The 19,226-nt window shown below is 42.6% G+C and overlaps 2 protein-coding genes across 2 annotated transcripts; one reads left to right on the plus strand and one right to left on the minus strand.

The window, feature by feature from the left end:
* Positions 1–3,089: 3,089 nt before the first annotated feature.
* On the minus strand, positions 3,090–5,832 carry LOC138203686 (potassium voltage-gated channel subfamily S member 3-like). The gene is made up of 2 exons (XM_069158702.1): positions 5,765–5,832; positions 3,090–5,199 (listed from the first exon to the last, which is right to left on the minus strand). Exon 2 carries the CDS (start codon positions 5,193–5,195, stop codon positions 3,699–3,701), a length of 1,497 nt encoding a protein of 498 aa, XP_069014803.1. The 5' UTR covers positions 5,196–5,199; positions 5,765–5,832; the 3' UTR covers positions 3,090–3,698.
* Positions 5,833–10,881: 5,049 nt separating this feature from the next.
* On the plus strand, positions 10,882–17,386 carry LOC138203685 (uncharacterized). Its single transcript, XM_069158701.1, has 19 exons — positions 10,882–10,964; positions 11,059–11,180; positions 11,281–11,424; positions 11,572–11,670; positions 11,761–11,931; positions 12,290–12,392; positions 13,178–13,398; positions 14,221–14,374; positions 14,451–14,662; positions 14,739–14,853; positions 15,001–15,200; positions 15,307–15,421; positions 15,500–15,669; positions 15,753–15,847; positions 16,012–16,142; positions 16,526–16,715; positions 16,807–16,948; positions 17,030–17,126; positions 17,316–17,386. Exons 1-19 carry the CDS (start codon positions 10,907–10,909, stop codon positions 17,384–17,386), a joined length of 2,610 nt encoding a protein of 869 aa, XP_069014802.1. The 5' UTR covers positions 10,882–10,906.
* Positions 17,387–19,226: the final 1,840 nt, after the last annotated feature.

Consider the following 19,226-nt stretch of genomic DNA (forward strand, 5'->3'; position numbering starts at 1 on the left):
ACACGCGTGGATAAGTGTGAAAGCCTGCAATGCTTCTGCTCTCTCCATCATTCTCTGCAGTGACTTTTGTGTTTCACATTGATGTCCCACCAGACTCTGCTGCTGCACCCTGACAGCATCACTGTCTCTGGTCTGCGCACAAACAACTCACTTCAAATTAACGTCAAAGTGCTGCCTGGTGATTACAAATATAAATCTAAGAGAGGAAAAAGAATACAGCCTAAATACATTTTATCGATTTCTTTTTACTTCCCACTCATGAAAGTGATCACAGTGTTTCTGACAGGAATCCAATTGTTCAGTGACACCTTTTATCCAGGTGGTTTAATGCTCCACCACATCCAATCAACTTGGATTAAGATTTCATTTCACCCAGCAGAAGTATTGTGGTAAGCAGCTTCCTCTCAGCCTTAATGCAATGAAGGTGGTTATTTCATTGAAAGAAAAAAAAAAGCCCAAAGGGGAAGTTTGAAACACAACTCCTTAAGTCACTCCTGCAGCCGTGGCATTTGTGCTGACACACTCAATATAACCTTAATAGGTAATTGCCATTTTTTTTAATATACATTAACAACACCCAGACCAATGTCATCCAGTCCTGTATACACCAAAATGGCCACTATATTCATGTAATAAGTAAACTTCTCCATCAGTGGGGAATTTTATTACAGGAATTGAGTGGAGAAACATAATAAAACGCAGATAGGTCCATACGGAGCTTATAAGGACTTGGTTTGATGCAGGGCCAGCTGAACCTGCTGGGAAAGCTTGGACATAAATCATTTGTAGGTGGTCACACTAGCATTTAAAACAATAAAATTTGACTGCAAAATAAATTAAATTAACTTGTAGCAGTTTATGTATTTTATTAGGTGGGTGAGGCAGGTCTGTGCAAATCTTGTTAAGTTTAATTTTGATGCACGAATTTGTGCCTTTGACCAATAACAGGTCATATTTACTTTGTTACGGCAGAATTCAAAATGGAGGAAAATTCAGTTCAGTCATATAGGAGTATAAACTTGACCACAAAAGAAGAATGGTGTGTAAACTGTCATGAGACAGGAGCTGATAGTACAAAGAATAAACTGTGAACTTATCCCTCCAGGAAATCGCTGTCTTGTGATAGGAGTAATTAATGCAAGTTCAACCCATCTCCGCAATATTAATACAAGAGGTTGTAATTATGTATAATAGAAGTTCTGCTGAAGGCATTACGGCCCAAAGACTGTCAAAACAAAACATTTATTTTTCACAGAAAATGCCACACGTCATGTGGTCTGTTTTGTAAATTGCATCAAAATGTTTGATAAAAGCAGCTGCAAAATTTTGTATTTTGAAAAACACAGAGATCATGGAAGGACTGCTGACTCTCCTCTGAGCTTCCGTGTAACACTTGTGTCCGTGCCTTTGCACAGAAATACTCCACTGTCTAATGTTTGGTGTACAGTATGTGATAATTTAAGTACTCCCACACAAATGTATGTAAGAATATTTATAATTTAATATAACTGAACAACTTCTCATCATTTCAGCTTGAGTGTAAATATTACAAGTTGTTCTGCTGTGCAAACTAAACTGGAGCAACTAAAACAACCCTTTTAAAACACCAAGCTTTTTGGTACAGCAGCTGCTGTGGGAAATTACGGGAAATGTAGGGAGACACACATCCTGACATAAGCACAGTAAGTGAATGCTTTTTTTTTGTTGGCAGTTAAATGACAGGATATCGAAATGGACTTCCCTCATCAGAACCAATGCCCCAAGCCACAAGCCTGGGAGTAATGGAAGTAATGGAAGTAATGGGAGTAATGGTGAGGAACACATTATTATCTGTTGCCAACAGTCCACCAATATTGTTTTCCTTGTGTGTACCTCACATACGGTGATGTGTTAACATTTTTCACAGACTTCCACATTGTTAAATGAGTCTTTTTTTTTTATAGTAAGTATTATTCAGTGTGTCAGTACAGTAACAACAATGATCATCACATTCACCCATCATCACCTCAGCCAATAATTTAGCAGTGCCTCACATACAGTCTATTATTATTGTCTTTTATTTTGTTATTGGTTGGTTTGTGAGGCCTTGAATTGAATGAAGTCTACTTGTGACTCCCCATCACAGCTTGTGGCATCAGTGAGCACGAGTTAAGAGCAGCAAGAATTGAATTGAGGGTTGAAATGATCCAACAAACAACACATTTTCTTATCCCAGTCTTTATCAGGTGGCCCATCAGTTTTCTTGAGATATACATTTTGACAAACATATCAAGTTTTATCCATCTAAAGATGCTTACCTGCAAAGACACTGACATGTACTGTACAGTATCAACTGTATTCTTTACACCTGTATATAAATTTGCTGATAATCAGTAGGTGTCAGTCCCAATTCTCTGGGTCTGTCATTACAATAAACTGACGAAAGTAAAAAAGCAAAGTGTTGATAAAGCAATATGCTAATCTGCTAAGTGATGCATACTTGGTACAGGACACCCAGTGATCGAAACTCATTTACTACTGTTAATGAATAATCAGAGACTAATTGGGTTTATGTGTTCAGGTTAAACGACCTGCTGTGACGTGAGAAACAAACCGCCCCGGCTCCTCGCTGACGGCCATTCATACGCTCATTTTAACAGGTTTTATTTCCTCAACTGCCATCAAATTCAGTCCTGAGATAAGAAACCAGCTGAACTTTAAATCCAGTCAGAAAATAAATGCTTCAAGTTGCATTTTTCTATTTGAGAAAATGCTTCTGGTCAACTGCATGAGCACCTTGAAGAGCCCTGCAGGGAAAAGACCTTTTTTTTTTTTTACGTGTCTTGCTTTTGTAGCACAGCAGCTCATCCAAGTGGAAGTTAAAAGAGTGGACAGGAGATCAATCCTCTCAGGAACAGCAAAGCGTGAGGATAGTTTCCTTTGCATTTTCACTGCACTTTACCACTGAAATCAACATTGTTTACCTGATATATGTTTGGACACAGGATGATAAATGACAAGCATCCTTCTTCTGAGTTATATTTCACATCCACATACCCCCCCTCCCCCCCCCCCACACACACACACACCTTCCCTCCCAGCATGCCAAAACAACTGTCCAAAACAAAAACTTAACAACAACCTGGCACATCAGTTCTCCAAGAGAGACTTGAGGCCTCTCTTCATTTGCATCAATAATAATTTCATAATTCTACACAACTATTTTTTATGACTTTCTTTCAAGATGCATTTATTTTTGTTCATGCAGCTTGTGTAACATCAATCAACGTAGAGATCTATAACACCATTTTTAAACAACAAACAGCGTTGTTGTCATTCTAGACTTTTACATTTAGCGAACTCTCAGTCTGAACTTTCAGCGAGCAGACAAATCAATAAAGGACATTACTTTGAAAAACATTAACATTATGGCCTCCTACATGCATCATTGCAGTTTTCTCAAGCAGAAAATGGGCTTTCAAACCTCTGAGCAACGCTCAGATAATTCCCTTTAGATTTTCCTGATTTTAGCGACGCTGTCGGCTATATTTCACAAGCTATTCCCCTATAGAAAAAAAAAAAGACTTCATAGCCACAATATTTCTCTGTCAAATTGCAGGAGGAAGATAGTGCAGGAAGGCAGGGTCAGTGATGGAGCGCTCTGTCCTGAGAGGCACGGAGTGACTTGCAGTCATAAAGGGAGTGAAATGGCAGGAATGTCATTTGGCTGCCCCATTTTCACAAGTATCATTTTCATACACCTCGATGTCCTGAAGACTGGATGCGTCCGTTTCGTCCCCTTCGCTGCTCTCGCTGTTCCTGAAGGCGATGCCTCCGATAAAGGGATAGACGCTGTCTGTGAACAAGTCTCTGATGTTATAATAAGGGAGTTCTGGGTCTTGTCTTTCAGGCTTGGTGATACACTGCTCCTCCATGGCTTTGTTTCTTTGATAGTATTTTGAAAACTTATTGAAGATGATGGAGATGGGCAGGGCCACGACTAACAGGCCACAGACGATGCACAAGGTGGCCACTATCTTCCCCGGCAGCGTCACCGGGCACGTGTCACCGTAACCGACTGTAGTCATTGTGATTGTGGCCCACCACCATCCTGAAGGGATGGTCCCCAAGTCTGTGTTCTTTTCTTCTTTCTCTGCAAAGTAGATGAGGGCAGAAAAGATGGAGATGCCCACCGAGAGGAAGAGGAGAAGCAGGCCCACCTCGTGGTAGCTGTGGCGGACGGTGGCCCCCAGCGCTCTCAGCCCAATGGAGTGGCGGGCCAGTTTAAGGATTCTGAGGATCCTCATGAGTCGGAGGACCTGCACCACTTTCCCCACGTTTTCTAGGTCCTCGTTCTCCTCCGCTCTCTCTTCGTCGGCTGTCTCTAGAGCTAAAGTGGCATAAAATGGCAAAATGGAAGCAACATCGATGATGTTCAAGGTGTTTCCCAGGAACTTCCTACAAGAGGGCGCGACAATCAGCCTGATGATAAACTCTGCGGTGAAGCAGGCAATGCATATCTCCTCCAGGACGGCAAGGACAGGGTCCTCAATGGGCCTGTCGTTTTCGTCCACACGCTGAAACTCGGGCATGCTGTGGACACACATGGCAACAATAGAGGTCAACACCATGCTGAGGGAAGCCACAGCTATGATCTTTGAGGCTGTGGAGTGACCTGGATCCTCCAGTCTGAGCCAAATGTAGCTCCTCACTTCTGCACACCAGGCCCCTTTGAACTTAGCGAGATCTTTATCGAGAGCAGACAGCTCCTCGAAGGAGGAGTCCAAGCTCGGCTGCTGGTCATCACTCTTGATGTCCCAGTCTCTGTCCGTGATGTACTCCTTCCTCTCGTGGTACCAGTTGCTGCAGCAGGGGCTGAAGTGGAACTCCTGGATTCCCCAGTACTCGATCTCCTGGCTGAAAGAGAAGACACACAGCTCCTCCATCATGTGGATGCGTCCGGTGTGGTAGAAGTTGAGCACGCAGAGGAAAACCCGGGGATTCCTGTCAAAGTAGTACTCCCTCTCAGTGGAGCTGTAGTCGTCACACAGCTCCAGGATCGCCGCCTCGCTCTGGCAGCGCAGCAGCTGAGCCAGGCGTGTGTGAGGGAAGCGGAGCAGCATGTCCGAGTCCACTTCATGCCGCACCCCTCCCACATTAAGGTGGACCTGGTCCTCCTCATTCCCACGCCGGTGGAGGATTTGCCCATACCCCATGGTCCTGGTAAAAGACACAGAAACATCATGAAGATAAATGAAGCCACTTAATCTTTGTTGATTGTTCTAATGAGAGGAAAAGCATTTCCAGTCAGGATTGTAAGTGACACATTCATATGAAAATATGTCTATCAAAACATATTTGACTGCAGTGTACATTAGTCCTCTGAAGAAAAAAAAAAAATCAATACAGCACACAGGAAATGGCTTGTGCTGGAGTGAGCAAAGAAGCGTGAGATAATGTCACTTCTTTGAGGGCTCAAATACTTGAATATCACCAAAGGAATCAAATTACAGAGTGGACTAGACTAACTCAAGAGGAAATGAGGCAACAAGTTGAAACTGAACCCACACATCATTTAATTTTTTTTTTATTAGGGACTGATTTCCAGCATGTGATTTCTATATTCTCTGCATATTCTCTAGCAGCTCTCCTACATGTCCATACCAGCCTGCGTGAACTCTGCTGACTTTTTCTTTTACAATCCTTATTTGCCATTAAGTCTGTTTTAGGCTACTTTTTTTTTTTTTTACTAAAACTGAATGCAAAATGCAAAGCTTAACCCTACCTGTACTTGGAGCCTTTCTTTCCATGAAAATAACTTTTTATCCGTCAGTGTTTGTTTTCACGTTCTTCGGAAAATGCTGCACACAGCAGGTCGGTGGAGGGGAGTGCGGTGACGCAGCTTCACGGACGGGACGAGAAGAGCTGGAGGCGGGACAGCAGCGGTGGGTTTGTTCCCTTTTACTGGGAACAGGGAGGGGTGAGTGGGGAGGGGAGGGGAGGAGAGGGGCGGCGAGACACTGCACAGATGGAGAAACACTGGAATTCTTGGCTGCATAGTCCTTTTACGTGTAATATGCCTATATCCTCAATATAGGCTACTTATGTTTTATTATAGGAAGACAGGACGTCCTCTCTGTAAAGGCTCCACCTAAAACCACCTGAAATGCATGTTAAACGTTTAAAAAATTCCCTTTTCTATCCGAGTTAAATATTGCAGCCAAAGACAGCTTGTCTGCACACTGAGGGAGTAAAAAGTCTAAGATCAGACTGATATTTCAATCGTCTGTGTGAAAGCACCGCTTGCAGGCTAAGAGCCAGATAATGCACTAACTGTGTTTGGCAGCAAAGGGGAAATACAGCTTATACAGCTGCGAGTGCAACTCTAACCAATATTTTCTTACAATAAACTGGTTGTGAAATTTCCTCGATGAAACATTTTGATGAACTCCTTCCTGCAAAGTGTCTTTCCATGTTTTTATACGGCGTCAGTCGGCTCTCGATACCTTCAGGTGAAAACTAAACTCTAATCATTATGAGCAAGAATGTGCCAAATTGATCCTTCAGTGTGATATTGTTATGAGTTGTGATGTGATGAAAAGAATTTCATATTGTGATAATTTATGAATAACATTTTGACTTGATGTACCGATGTAAACCTGTTCCGCAGGTATGTTAGTAACAATAAGCAGAGCTGGAAGCGGCTCACCGGTGGACACGGTGGTTTAACAAAGGGAGCGGGGAGGTGGTTTGGCTGCAGAAGAGCCGACGTACCACAAACCACAGGAATATTTGACTTTTCACTTCATATTTAAAGACAAACGGTTACGTTTAAATGCGGGCATTTAAAATATAACGCTTAGTTTGGTAACATTTTAAGTTTGGGAAATTAATGAAATATTATTCTCGGTATTTTGTCGTACTTTTTCTTATTTCCGGGCGATATCGGCCACCTTGAACCACCAGTTAAATAAGTATTGTTGGTTTTGGTTTTCATTTGATTTGAATAGAACAAGAAAAATATAGTACATTGCTTGACTCGGCAACATATTTAAAATGTCTACAGAATACATAAGGCACTATCATTAATGTATATCAATAAAATGAAGGTTACAACATTTTTAACATCCTGATAGTTTGACAGTTGAACATTTTTGTTTTTTTGCACTGAGAAATAATTTGTTTTCTTTATATAGTATGACTTTATCATATTTTAAACAACATGCTATAGTATGACTTTTTAATGATATTTTGGACGACATGCTATATTAGTGACTTTTACGTAACGTAACATTACATTTCATTACATCTCATTTATCTGACTCTTTTATCCAAAGAGACTTACAATAAGTTCATTTCAACAATGAGGGTTCAAAACCAGAACAACAGGAGGAGGAGGAGGAGCAGAGTGAATGGGCTGGGGTGTAAGGTTGGACCATGTCCTGGATGTGGAGGAGGAGGAGGAGGAGGAGCAGAGTGAATGGGCTGGGGTGTAAGGTTGGACCATGTCCTGGATGTAGAGGAGGAGGAGGAGGAGAAGGAGGAGGAGGAGGAGCAGAGTGAATGGGCTGGGGTGTAAGGTTGGACCATGTCCTGGATGTAGAGGAGGAGGAGGAGGAGAAGGAGGAGGAGGAGGAGCAGAGTGAATGGGCTGGGGTGTAAGGTTGGACCATGTCCTGGATGTGGAGGAGGAGGAGGAGGAGCAGAGTGAATGGGCTGGGGTGTAAGGTTGGACCATGTCCTGGATGTGGAGGAGGAGGAGGAGGAGCAGAGTGAATGGGCTGGGGTGTAAGGTTGGACCATGTCCTGGATGTAGAGGAGGAGGAGGAGGAGGAGGAGCAGAGTGAATGGGCTGGGGTGTAAGGTTGGACCATGTCCTGGATGTAGAGGAGGAGGAGGAGGAGAAGGAGGAGGAGGAGGAGCAGAGTGAATGGGCTGGGGTGTAAGGTTGTCCTGGATGTAGAGGAGGAGGAGGAGGAGCAGAGTGAATGGGCTGGGGTGTAAGGTTGGACCATGTCCTGGATGTAGAGGAGGAGGAGGAGGAGGAGGAGCAGAGTGAATGGGCTGGGGTGTAAGGTTGTCCTGGATGTAGAGGAGGAGGAGGAGGAGCAGAGTGAATGGGCTGGGGTGTAAGGTTGTCCTGGATGTAGAGGAGGAGGAGGAGGAGCAGAGTGAATGGGCTGGGGTGTAAGGTTGGACCATGTCCTGGATGTAGAGGAGGAGGAGGAGGAGGAGGAGCAGAGTGAATGGGCTGGGGTGTAAGGTTGTCCTGGATGTAGAGGAGGAGGAGGAGGAGCAGAGTGAATGGGCTGGGGTGTAAGGTTGGACCATGTCCTGGATGTAGAGGAGGAGGAGGAGGAGGAGGAGGAGGAGGAGGAGGAGGAGAGTGAAAGGTTGTCCTGGATGTAGAGGAGGAGGAGGAGGAGGAGGAGGAGAGTGAAAGGTTGTCCTGGATGTAGAGGAGGAGGAGGAGGAGGAGGAGGAGGAGAGTGAAAGGTTGTCCTGGATGTAGACTGGACCCGATCTGTTCGCAGCACAGGTGGAAGTACTAATGTTTTGTTACTTTGTTGCTACGTTACTTTAAGTAGTACTTTAAGTCGTACTTTAAGTAGTACTTTAAGTCGTACTTTAAGTCGTACTTTAAGTAGTACTTTAAGTCGTACTTTAAGTAGTATTTTAAGTAGTAACAGATGTTTTCTCAGTAAACAGATTAAATCAGATAGAAAACAGCTTGTCCTCCATTTTCCAAGGATTAGTGTGTCACAGAAATATATTTACACAACTGAAACATGAATGAAACAATAAAGGAGCAAACATTGTTTTTCCAAATTAAGAGCGCAGGATGTAAAGGAACACAGGAAGTCCGTTAAAATCCTCCCTGTAATGCTGCAGGTAGATTTTCAGGTGGATTACGGGTTGGATGACGACAGTCATCGACGAGTCACTCGACGAGTAACAGTCGTTACTTTTCATTACTTTGCGTTACTGTCGGAGGAAAATTCCTCCTCTGTAACTGATCTGTAGCGGACCCGAGGTCCACGGGACAATAGGGCGTTCTCGTAATCAATGGGGTCTGTGTCCAGCAGTGTTTTTCTGCCCCGGGGCACACAGATGACCTTTCTCAACGAGAAGACGCGGACCATATGTGCAGATGACCGATGTATATGCTGAGCGCCCTGAGGGGTGAAGAAGAGGGCGCCTCCTTATGTGGATATAAGGCCGCTCTCTTCACAAGAAGGGGGTCCGACTTTCTCCAAGGACGATTCAGCTGAATAAGTGTTTCTGTGACTCTGTTGAAATCTGATGTACTTGCTTGGTTCATGTTTGATGATTTGTACGCTCTTATGATTTTCCATATTTCATTTTGTAATAAATACTCAAACGACAGCGAGCTCGAAATACTTTTGATTTCTCACAAGGAAATACATTAATTTCCACCACAAATCTGGCGGCGAGGACGGGATTGGACGCGTGATCTGGACTCCGTCTGACGGACAGAAGGCCATACGATAGGTGATTCCTCCCTGAGGGTGAGAAGCTGCCGTCCAGCGCAGCCCGGGTTGCTGATCCAATCCAGTTGAACTAACAACAGAAAACGCGGTGAGAAATCTAAATTATTTTGGGTCAGACAGAGTCATAAAAAAGGGTTGATTGGCCATTCCTCACAAACTATTTTTAGGGTTGTTGACAGACGTGTCAAGGTTTTTCTGGAGCGTTATTCCCGAGTTGTATGTATCCGGTGAATCCTGAAGATTCATTGACGCACACTCCGGGTTAATAGACGGATAACGAGAGAATGGGCAGCGTTCAGAGTGAAGGGGAGACTGTTGCAAACCATGGTACTAATGTCCTGCCACCTTTGTGTAAATTTATGTCAGAACGTTATCCTGGCAGTTTGAATCAAATGCAAAAATGGGTTGATTTGGGGTTTCCTTCAAATGGAAGTTTAAGTGAGAATCAGTTAAAACAGTTGAAAGTGCAATTAAAAGAAAGGAGAAGAGCGACGCAGCTCAGCACGCGGCCCTGTCGGACAGGAAACAGAAACAACGTGATATTAAAGTCAGACTGGGAGGCATTTTGAATGTGGAGAAATGAGGCAGAAAGTAGAGAAAGACAGAGATCGAAGGCATTTAATTCACTAATTCACTTTCTGGACTCTTCGCGAGTGTAGAAACGCTCTCCAAGGACGATTCAGCTGATAGGCTACAGACACCTTATGTCTGCTGTGATTTTCTATTTGGATATAAAAGGATTTGGTTCATGAAAACCCACAGGCATTTAAAACATGTGTTTTTTTCTTCTGCATTTCATTCTGTTGTTCATACCAATAGTTTATAAATGCTACGCTTCGTACTTTTGAGCTAGTTGATTTTGATGAACACGTTATAATGATGAGTTTATTTAAATGTAGGTCAAGTAAAACAAGTTTAGTCAATCTCTCTGCAGTGTTTGTTGGGACGCAGGCCAGCCCTTCCACCAACTATCCTCATCAGGCTGTAATAGGATCCACCTGTGTGTGGCTGTATTTGTTGAGCAGGAACCTCCCACATCTTAGTTGACCTGTGGAGTTTATCGCCACCACAAACTGGATTAAAAACAGCGGAAAACAGGAACTCTAAGGTTACCAGTTTCCTGTGTCTTGTGCCTTCTGCCATGGGTCATTTGTTTGGCTTGGGGTTTGTCGTTTTAATTTAGATTTTAAATCCATTTCTCCTAATTCACCCATTCAGGTTTGGGTTCTTGAAAAATGTTTCAATCTTTTTCAGGTGGTTCATTCTCTTGATAGCAGTTGCAAATATAGAGGCTCAAAAGAGGCCCTCTTTAAGTAAGTTTTTATTTCCCTCAACATGATCCCTTGAACACACTGCTGGTTATTTAATATAAATATTTAATTCCAGATATCAGCTCAAAATGTCTGGGGAATGTCATGCGTGTGGATGTCGGCCCACTTGGAGGAAATCTTCTGGAAGTAGTTGTTGTCATGAGTAAGTTGAAGTTTATGGCTCATTTCTTACAAATTGTTCTAAGCCCTCACTTTTTCTTAACAGTCCTCCTCTTTTTTTTTTTTTAATCCTCCAGATAACTCTGCCGTTCTTCTTACACCAAGTGTGGCGTCTCAGTGCGGCTTCAGCATGAAGATCGACAAGCTGGGGAACGCCATGATCTATGCCTCCATTCAAAACTGTTTTGCTCAAAATGTGGTAACGAGACTAGCGATATAATTTTCTAGAGCAGAGAAATGTGTGTGCGCTCTAATGTGCTGTTCACTTCAAATGTTTGTTTTTTTGGTTTTGTTTGTAGAAAGATGAAATATTCACAACTGCGCTGCATCTTCGGCTGCATGGGAACCGGTTGGTTGAAGATGAGTTGTATCAGGTGGCTGAAACCTGCCGCTACACTGCCTGGGCATCAAGAGAAATTATCTGTGACCACAACTATATGGAGGCGAGTGAATGCAGCAGGGGTCTTGTGCCAGTCTATATGATAAGAGGCTCTGTGGCCCATTTGAGCATCAAGGCTTGTAAAGTTGATGTGCCTGCAGAGGGGAGAGGGTGAGATGGATAATGACTTATGGAGTGGCCTCATTTCTAGGTGTCAGTGAAAAGGGCAGCTCCAGGTGATTATGCTCTGCCTGACCATCCCTTCCCAGAGGCTAATCCAAAGTTTGGTCATTTTCGACGAGCTGCAGAGGTTAGATGAATTAATTCTTCCCAGTGTTTAAAATATTGTGGAGCCATCTTCTCTGCATGTAAAGTAACAAGTTTAACATTTGCCTCACAGAAATGGCGTTTGGATCCAGGATTCAGAATCAGAACCATTGTGTTCTTCACACCTGAGGAGAAGATTATGAAAGTGGCCGAGGCCCAGAGAAGCGGGTATGGGATCACAAACACTCCGTCGAGGCTGCTTCTGCGAAGCCCGAAGACTTCACCCGAGACATATACCCAGAGTGTGAGTCAACAACAGCTCACTTGGTCTGAGAAAACCCTGACTTCATGTTGTCCCTGCCAGACAGGCTTTGGTTTTGCAAGCCAGTGGATAACTTACTACTTGCTTACACTTGCAGCCAGGAGCTGATTGGATTTAAATCAAATGATGTGATCAAACTGCCTTTTAAACTGATTACGCTGTTTCAAATCCAGTTGGCACAGTAATGAAAATTGACAGACTACTTAAATATTTGCATCCACCATGTCGGATCACCCACATCCTTCAGAAATGTCTTGGTTCCAATGGAACTCATATTTTGCCTTTTTAAATCATTAAAAAGTAACTCTTCTTCGTGATAACCTTTAACTTTCCCCCGCAGGTGGCAGGGGTGCCTATGAGTGTGTTAAAAACCTCTATGATCTTTGAAAAGAAGTGGCTGGCGACTCAGATTGATGCAGCAGCTGCTTGTCCGATACTGGAGGGTAAGAATCATCTTTTGAGAGCTGCAGGCAACTTTATGTCCTCAGAGTGGAGAGTGTTTTCTGAGAGTTAGAGGTTTCAGCAATCTTTGGGGCGTTTATGATCATCAGTTAAACCTGCACATGGTGGGTATTTTATAGGTGCATTTCAGTATTTACTTTAGTGGAACACTTAATTTCAAAGTCAACAGACTTCTTTCCTTAATTTAATTCCTGGCAGGGTTTGAATTTAATCTGTCAAATAAGATTTTTAGAAGTGAATTGCTGCAGAAAAAGAAAATCCAGTAATGTACTCATTTGCTTTAGTTTAAAAGACTGGTGCCACTTTTATACAGTAAATATAAAGTTGCTCGAAGAAGCCAGTTAGCTCAGCATAAAGCTTGAAAAAAAAAAAAAAATAGCCTAGCATTGCACCATACTAAAAAGTAGCCTAGTACAAATTTTACACTTTATTTGTATGAAAAAAAGAATAACACATTAGAAAAGATGTTAATTGAGGTGTCGAAGTGCTAGCAGAAAATTTTTTTGGACATCTTTTATGCGAAACTAATCATCTCCTGGCAATGGCCTCTAATTTAATACAGATGAAATTGATATTGTTATCAGCACACAGCCCCATTCAAACATCCTTTCTTAAACTGAATAAATATAAAACTTGCCTTTTTTATAAATTTTCTGGAGTGGAAGTAGTTTGATTTATGACGGCAGTATTGCCTACAGGCCTAACATGTGAGCCTTAAATGGGTTGGAGTTGAATTTCTTTTTCCTACTTTCTGCCTCACGTATAGGCAGCGTTTCCTTCACTCCAAAGACCATCACCTGGTACCTGCCGTGCCGCATTGACCCGCTGATTTCCTCCGGCCAGTTTAAGTTGTTGGAGGTACACATGGGAATCGATGGCCAGAGGCTCAATCCTGCTGAGCTACATGCCAGACAATACTCCATGTCTGTCAACGATGTGCACGTCGTCGTTGAAATCCCAGTTGGGGCTGTCGGTGGCTACTTCAAGGTCGGTGGCATAAGGATTAAAATGGCTGAGCTGAATGACACTCTTATTGTGTCATGCAGCTATTCTTAGCCTGCATGAGCTTACAAGATGTCAAAAAAATTCATACGCCAGATCAGGGGTGCTGTGTTCAAACAATAATAGTACCATTTCCAAAGATAACTGACTAGTATTGTCTAAAACCTTTACAAAACTAGTTCTTGGAGTAAACAGTCCATGTTTCCAACTTTTCCTGAATTGAATGCGTCACAATTTTGCTCCCGTAACCCAGAATATCAGTTCTCTGTAAAACTAAAGATCTTTGTCCTCGAGATCAATTTCAATTGGCCCAATAACAAAAGTCCTTACACATTACAGTAACGTAAAACTGAGTTTCAATATATTACAAATACCAATTGCTTGTGCTGAGCGAAGTAGAGGGATGTCACGTCTGACCCAGCATTATGCTATCATTAGCTTAAGACATTCGAATTATGACTTCTCTGTTTTTAAGGAACTGTTTTTAACCCTAACCCGGGTTGGATGAACTTTCCAATGTTGGAAGTTGAGCTGCCGAGTGGCACCTTTTTCTAGCAAGGGATGTAAATGTAATGGATTTTTGGAAAAGTAGCATTCACTAAAATGAATCTTGCTGTAAAAGTTTTACGCAGTCGTACTTGATTTGGTACCTGGTCCGTAAAGTCTGGGATCGGCTGTTCTCGATAAACATCCTTTTACATGTGTTTGAGAACCAAACCTTTTTGTTTGTGTAACTAAAGCAGCAAACTTTCATATTGGAGAGATTTATGTTGGTACAGACTGATTGAGTGTGTCTGGTTTTTGCAGAGTCATGTTCAGGATGACCAGTACCTCGTCTCTTACACGGTCGAGCCCATGATCGAGATGTTCTGGACTGAAGCCACACTCGAGGACACAAGATACAAAGTCTTTCTCCCCATCACAACGCCGTTACTATCACGACCTCCTCAAGTTATCGACAGTGCGTCTCTCCAGCATATTTTTTGATATTGTAAGAAATTGCCAGGTGCCTTCATCTGTGTCCTCTTGCCTTGCAGACACCGTTCCAGAGGAGCGGCTGTTTAAGATTGTGCTCGGGCATTTTGCCCCTGACGTGGTTCTGGTGAATATTACCTTCTCCTCTGAGGTTTTGTCCACGACGGACTGCAGTGTCAGAGGATTTAACATCATGGCGTTCACGTCCCCAAACAGCAGCTTGAAGGTCTTCTCACTTGAAGTGCCCTTCACAGACCCGGTTGTTCAACAGAGGGTAAGATTTAATTTCAAGTTGGGAAATAAAACATTGTGCCGTTTTAATTTGGCTGATAATGTGTATTTCCCAACAGAGGGAAATGGAGATTACAGTCTACTCTCTTCACCTGACCTTTGGCCTGCTGGTGCTGGATGACTTTTTAAAATTTTCTCACACTGCTTCTCTGGCAGCTACTCTAGTAGACATAGGTCTGTACTGCTGGATTTATTCATATCATAAAAGGAGGAATGACTAGTTCACTGTACTTAAGCAAATAATGGGGCCTTAATTGTCATCTTGTTCTAACACAATAACTTAAGTTTATTTTCAAAATCTGTATATTTGTCCATCTGCAGCTCCCCCTTCTGTCTCTGGTGGCTGCGATTATCAGAATTTTTACATTCTCGTGAAATATGGAAATCAAGGCTTCAACTTTCAGACTATGGTGGGAAAACAACAGCTGACCCCAAGTTTGGCTCGGCAGTACAGCTTCACGGAGAATGGCACACACTTCAGTTTTGTTGTGCCGTTTTCAGCCCCTGATGTTATGTTTGAGGTAAGACTTTTGTAGAATCAAGGGATTTATCTTTGACACTGCTGCAAATAATATCTTCGATGGTCATTTTTGTCTCCTGTCTTTAACTTTATCCACCACTTTTCAGGCTATTGAGTCGGCGTCTGTCAGGAGCAGACTTGATGTAGTTCTGAGGAATCCAGAAACAAACACAAATTTCAAAGAATTCTCCGTGGCTTGCAATTTTTTCACAGCACTGACCGGTTTGTTTTTCAGAGAACTACTTTTCTGTGCCTGTCAAACGCCTGCCACACACTAAATGTTCAATCCACTTCTTTCAGAGTGTTTCCCAAATGGAACCATGACCGCTCTGGCTGTGAAACTGGAGGTGGTCCCCAGTCTGAACCCCAGTCAACTCACCCTCAGAGACCCAACCTGTGGTCCCTCCTACAGCAACGAACGCTATGCTTACTTTGTTTTCTCTGGGAACTCTTGTGGAACCACCAGAAAGGTGCTGCTAAATAACTTGCTGATGGAGCCTTTCATCACGGAACTGATCGACCCGATTCATTACTTTTTGCTTTGTTCCCTTAGTTCTTGCCCAATATGATGCTGTATGAAAATGAAATCGCTCTGCCAGATGAGCTTGAACTGAAAAGACAAGCAAAAACAGAGGAGCCCGAGTATGAGTGAGTGTCCCTTGAACTTTTAACTGACAAAATTTAAAGCACAAAGCCAAAACAATTGACAGATTAATGAGAATGTATTGCTAAATGACTCGCACGTATTTTATTGCCCACATAAAATGGGGAGTTTTTTTTTTTTTACAGTCTGTTGTGGTTTATCTCTTTAGGTTAAAGATTTCTTGTTACTATGACATCAACACAACCCACACTGCGGCTTTCCACACCAGACCTCGCAGGAGTGAACCATATGCTGAAAATGCAAAAGGACAACTGCAAGTTGCAATGAGACTAGCTTTGGGTGAGGAAAGATGAATGAGTATCCTGTTATTTTCACATTTGTTTCTCAATTTTAGCACCCCCTCCCTTTACATAACACTTTGAGGGGATTTTAAAAGGCCTAGAAACTAAGGAAAAGAGATTCAAGCTGGAAACTTCAGTGGATAAAGGGACATTGAATAATGATAAATTGTTGCTCTTTGTACTTCAAAGAAATTACCTCTGGGTTCAGAGAGAACCGAATTGCTCTTACACACACATACTATATATAATACAACATAAAAACACTCCGAACAGTATGTAGCCTGCAGCAGCAGTCCAGTTTGTGCCTGAAAGTGTTTTGGTTTCAGTTGAACCAGGTGGTGTTGAGCTGCGTCTGTTTTTTTTTTTTATCCCTTCACCTAGATGACTCCTACAGCGTGTTTCATAGGATCGAGGACTATCCCATCGCAAAATATTTACAGCAGCCACTGTATTTTGAAGTGGAGCTGATGAGGTCTACAAATCCCAAAGTATCACTGGAGCTGGAGAACTGCTGGGCGACGCTGGATGAGGACAAGACGTCCCTGCCTCGATGGAATCTCATCATTAACGGGTAACTTTCCAGCCAGGATGTGCTTGATGAAAAGCAGCCATGCATTATTTTGGACATCCTTACCCTGTTAACTGTCTCTGAAACTCTCCAGCTGTGTGAACCCAGTGGACCCGTACCAGGTGATCTTCCATCCAGTTTGGGCTGATGCCAGAGTTCAACATCCCTCTCACTTCAAGCGCTTCGAGGTCCAGATGTTTGCCTTTACTAAAGATCAAGAAGACTTGAGTCGTCGGGTAACTTTCAACTGCAAGAATAAATGCTCTTAAATGGTGAAAGTGCCAATCCCAGTAGCTGTAAATGTGTTTATCTTGCAGCTCTTCATCCACTGTGATGTTGTGATCTGCGATGCCAGAAATCCACTTGGTGGAGTTTGCGGCGGACAATGCTCAAATCCAGAAAACGGCATGAAAGGTATGATGTCACTTTTTACGTTTGTCTAGGTGAAAACCTGACAAAGGTCGGGACAGTGTACCCAAGCAACGGCATGCACCTGAATTCATCTCTGATTTGTTTTCTTTTGAAGCCGTTTATTTGTCGTCATTCTTGTAAATATGGGTACTATTGTCTTTTTGAGACCAAGACTTATCTTCTCTTCCACAGGTCAAAGACGTGCCATTTCAGATGTACAGAGATTCAAACAGTTGACATTGGGACCAATACTTCAAAGTTAATCCTAATAAAAGGTTTTTAAGAACTCATACTTTCATTGTTTTCTTGGAAATGTTATCCAGGAGGTGGCAGGGGGATGAGGTCAGTTTTGGAGAATTGATTCTTATGCTGGTGATCTGTCAGATTATTTTCCTCACAACTGAGAGAAATATCACCAAATGGGGGGAAAAAAAAAACTCAACAGCATGTCTGAACATGAACTATTCTGATGGAAAAAGGGATTTAATGGGTAGTGTGCTCTGCTGCATGGCCATTATTGTATATTGTGGAACCCAAAGATGCTATAAAATGGTGACTACTTAAAACCAAAATGACTGAAATTATAGTGAGTCCTGTTTGACTAGGAGCTGTAACATCGAGTTACAAAGCTAATTAAAACTGCAAGCAGTGCTATGCAGGCCCTTGCAAGCTGCATGTCGGGGCCGCCGGCTCCCTGACGTGCAGCATGCGAGGGTCTGCATGTCCCCGCTTGCAGTTTAATTTTTTTTTCCTCAATTTCGTTCTTTATTCTTCTTTTTTAAAAGAAAAATGCTTTTTTTTTTTTTTTTTTGGCAGCTTTAAGATCTTCAAAAACATGAAAGTTGGTGCCTGACGCATGTGCAAAGTTTTGTGAGGTTTGGAGCATTGTTTGACCTTAAACATCAACTTCCTGTGTCACGGTAAAAGAGGTCTTCAACAGGGGGTCTGTGACCCCTAGGGGGTCTGTGGAGGTACTGCAGGGGGTCTGTGAAATTTTTGGTTGATTAGACAAGTTTTAATTTTTTTTCAAAAATGTTTTCCCCATTTAAATGTCTTTAAGTAGATGTAAACATGAATCCAACATATTGTAGGGAATAGATAAATGGAGGCAGAAGATGTTATCTTTCAGTCAGAAATGCACACATTCAGCGACACACAGGAGCTCTCAAGCTGGACACCGGTTCACTCACAGCAGGAGACCAGCCTGGACATGTCCCTCCAAGCCCCCTGCACTCCAGTTTAATATAAACCAATTTTATACAATACATATAGTAGGGGGTCCCTGCTCCATCTCTCTGTTTGTGGGTCCTTGGCCTGAAAAACATTGAAGACTGAAATGTGAAAAAAAGTAACACTATAGTATGTCCTCAAAAGCACCAAAGAAAGTCACAGTATCAAATATGAAAAGAAGTTATACTATAGCATGTCGCCTGAAATATGATCAAAAAAAAAAAAAAGTCATATTATAGCATACAGTATTAGTATGACTGCATTTACAACGCAAACCCAAAACCATAAGCTCTCTGTGAACCGTGTTGATTAACTTGAGCGGGGTTCGAACCCGCTTCCTCATGTGGTTGCTTTTAGCGACAATCATTTTTGAGTCATTTTTTGGACGACATGCTATATTCTGACTTTTGCGTCACTTTTTGGCTGCCACGCCACGGGCGCACCGATCTATGAAAACAAATTCTTTTAATAGATTTTAATTCCAAATGTTATGAGTGCAAACTAAATTTCAAGTTGGTCCAACAAAATCTGTAGGAGGAGTTTGTTAAAATGTGAATCACCAAAAATGCTGACTAAATTCAAAATGGCAAACTTCCTGAGTTAACACAATGATGCACTGGAACTTTTTTTGTACACCTAGGTGTGACATGTCCACCAAATTTCGTGCGTGTAGGTAAATGTAGCCACCAGGGCATCGGTTTAGGGGGCGCTAGCGAGCCATTTGGCCACGCCCACTCACGACTTTAGTCCTTGCCGGTCTTAGGAATCAAACCAACAGTCTTCATTCCTGCTTCTCAACCTCCAGGCCTCAGCTGCCTCGTGAACAAAGAGGCAGGTAAAAACCTGGCAAGATATATCCCTGGGATAAATGAG

This window comes from Embiotoca jacksoni, unplaced genomic scaffold, assembly GCF_022577435.1.
Source record: "Embiotoca jacksoni isolate LCO1_2020_lvr unplaced genomic scaffold, fEmbJac1.0.p SCAF_23, whole genome shotgun sequence".
Lineage (NCBI taxonomy): Eukaryota > Metazoa > Chordata > Actinopteri > Embiotocidae > Embiotoca > Embiotoca jacksoni.

What these genes read in the sequence shown, in the direction of transcription:
- LOC138203686 (XM_069158702.1), bottom strand. Translation starts at nt 5,195, where the DNA reads ATGGGGTATGGGCAAATCCTCCACCGGCGTGGGAATGAGGAGGACCAG.
- LOC138203685 (XM_069158701.1), top strand. Translation starts at nt 10,907, where the DNA reads ATGCGTGTGGATGTCGGCCCACTTGGAGGAAATCTTCTGGAAGTAGTT. An exon ending in TGCAATGAGACTAGCTTTGG is followed by an intron (nt 16,143 to 16,525) that starts GTGAGGAAAGAT and finishes CCCTTCACCTAG; the next exon opens with ATGACTCCTACAGCGTGTTT. An exon ending in TCCAGAAAACGGCATGAAAG is followed by an intron (nt 17,127 to 17,315) that starts GTATGATGTCAC and finishes TCTCTTCCACAG; the next exon opens with GTCAAAGACGTGCCATTTCA.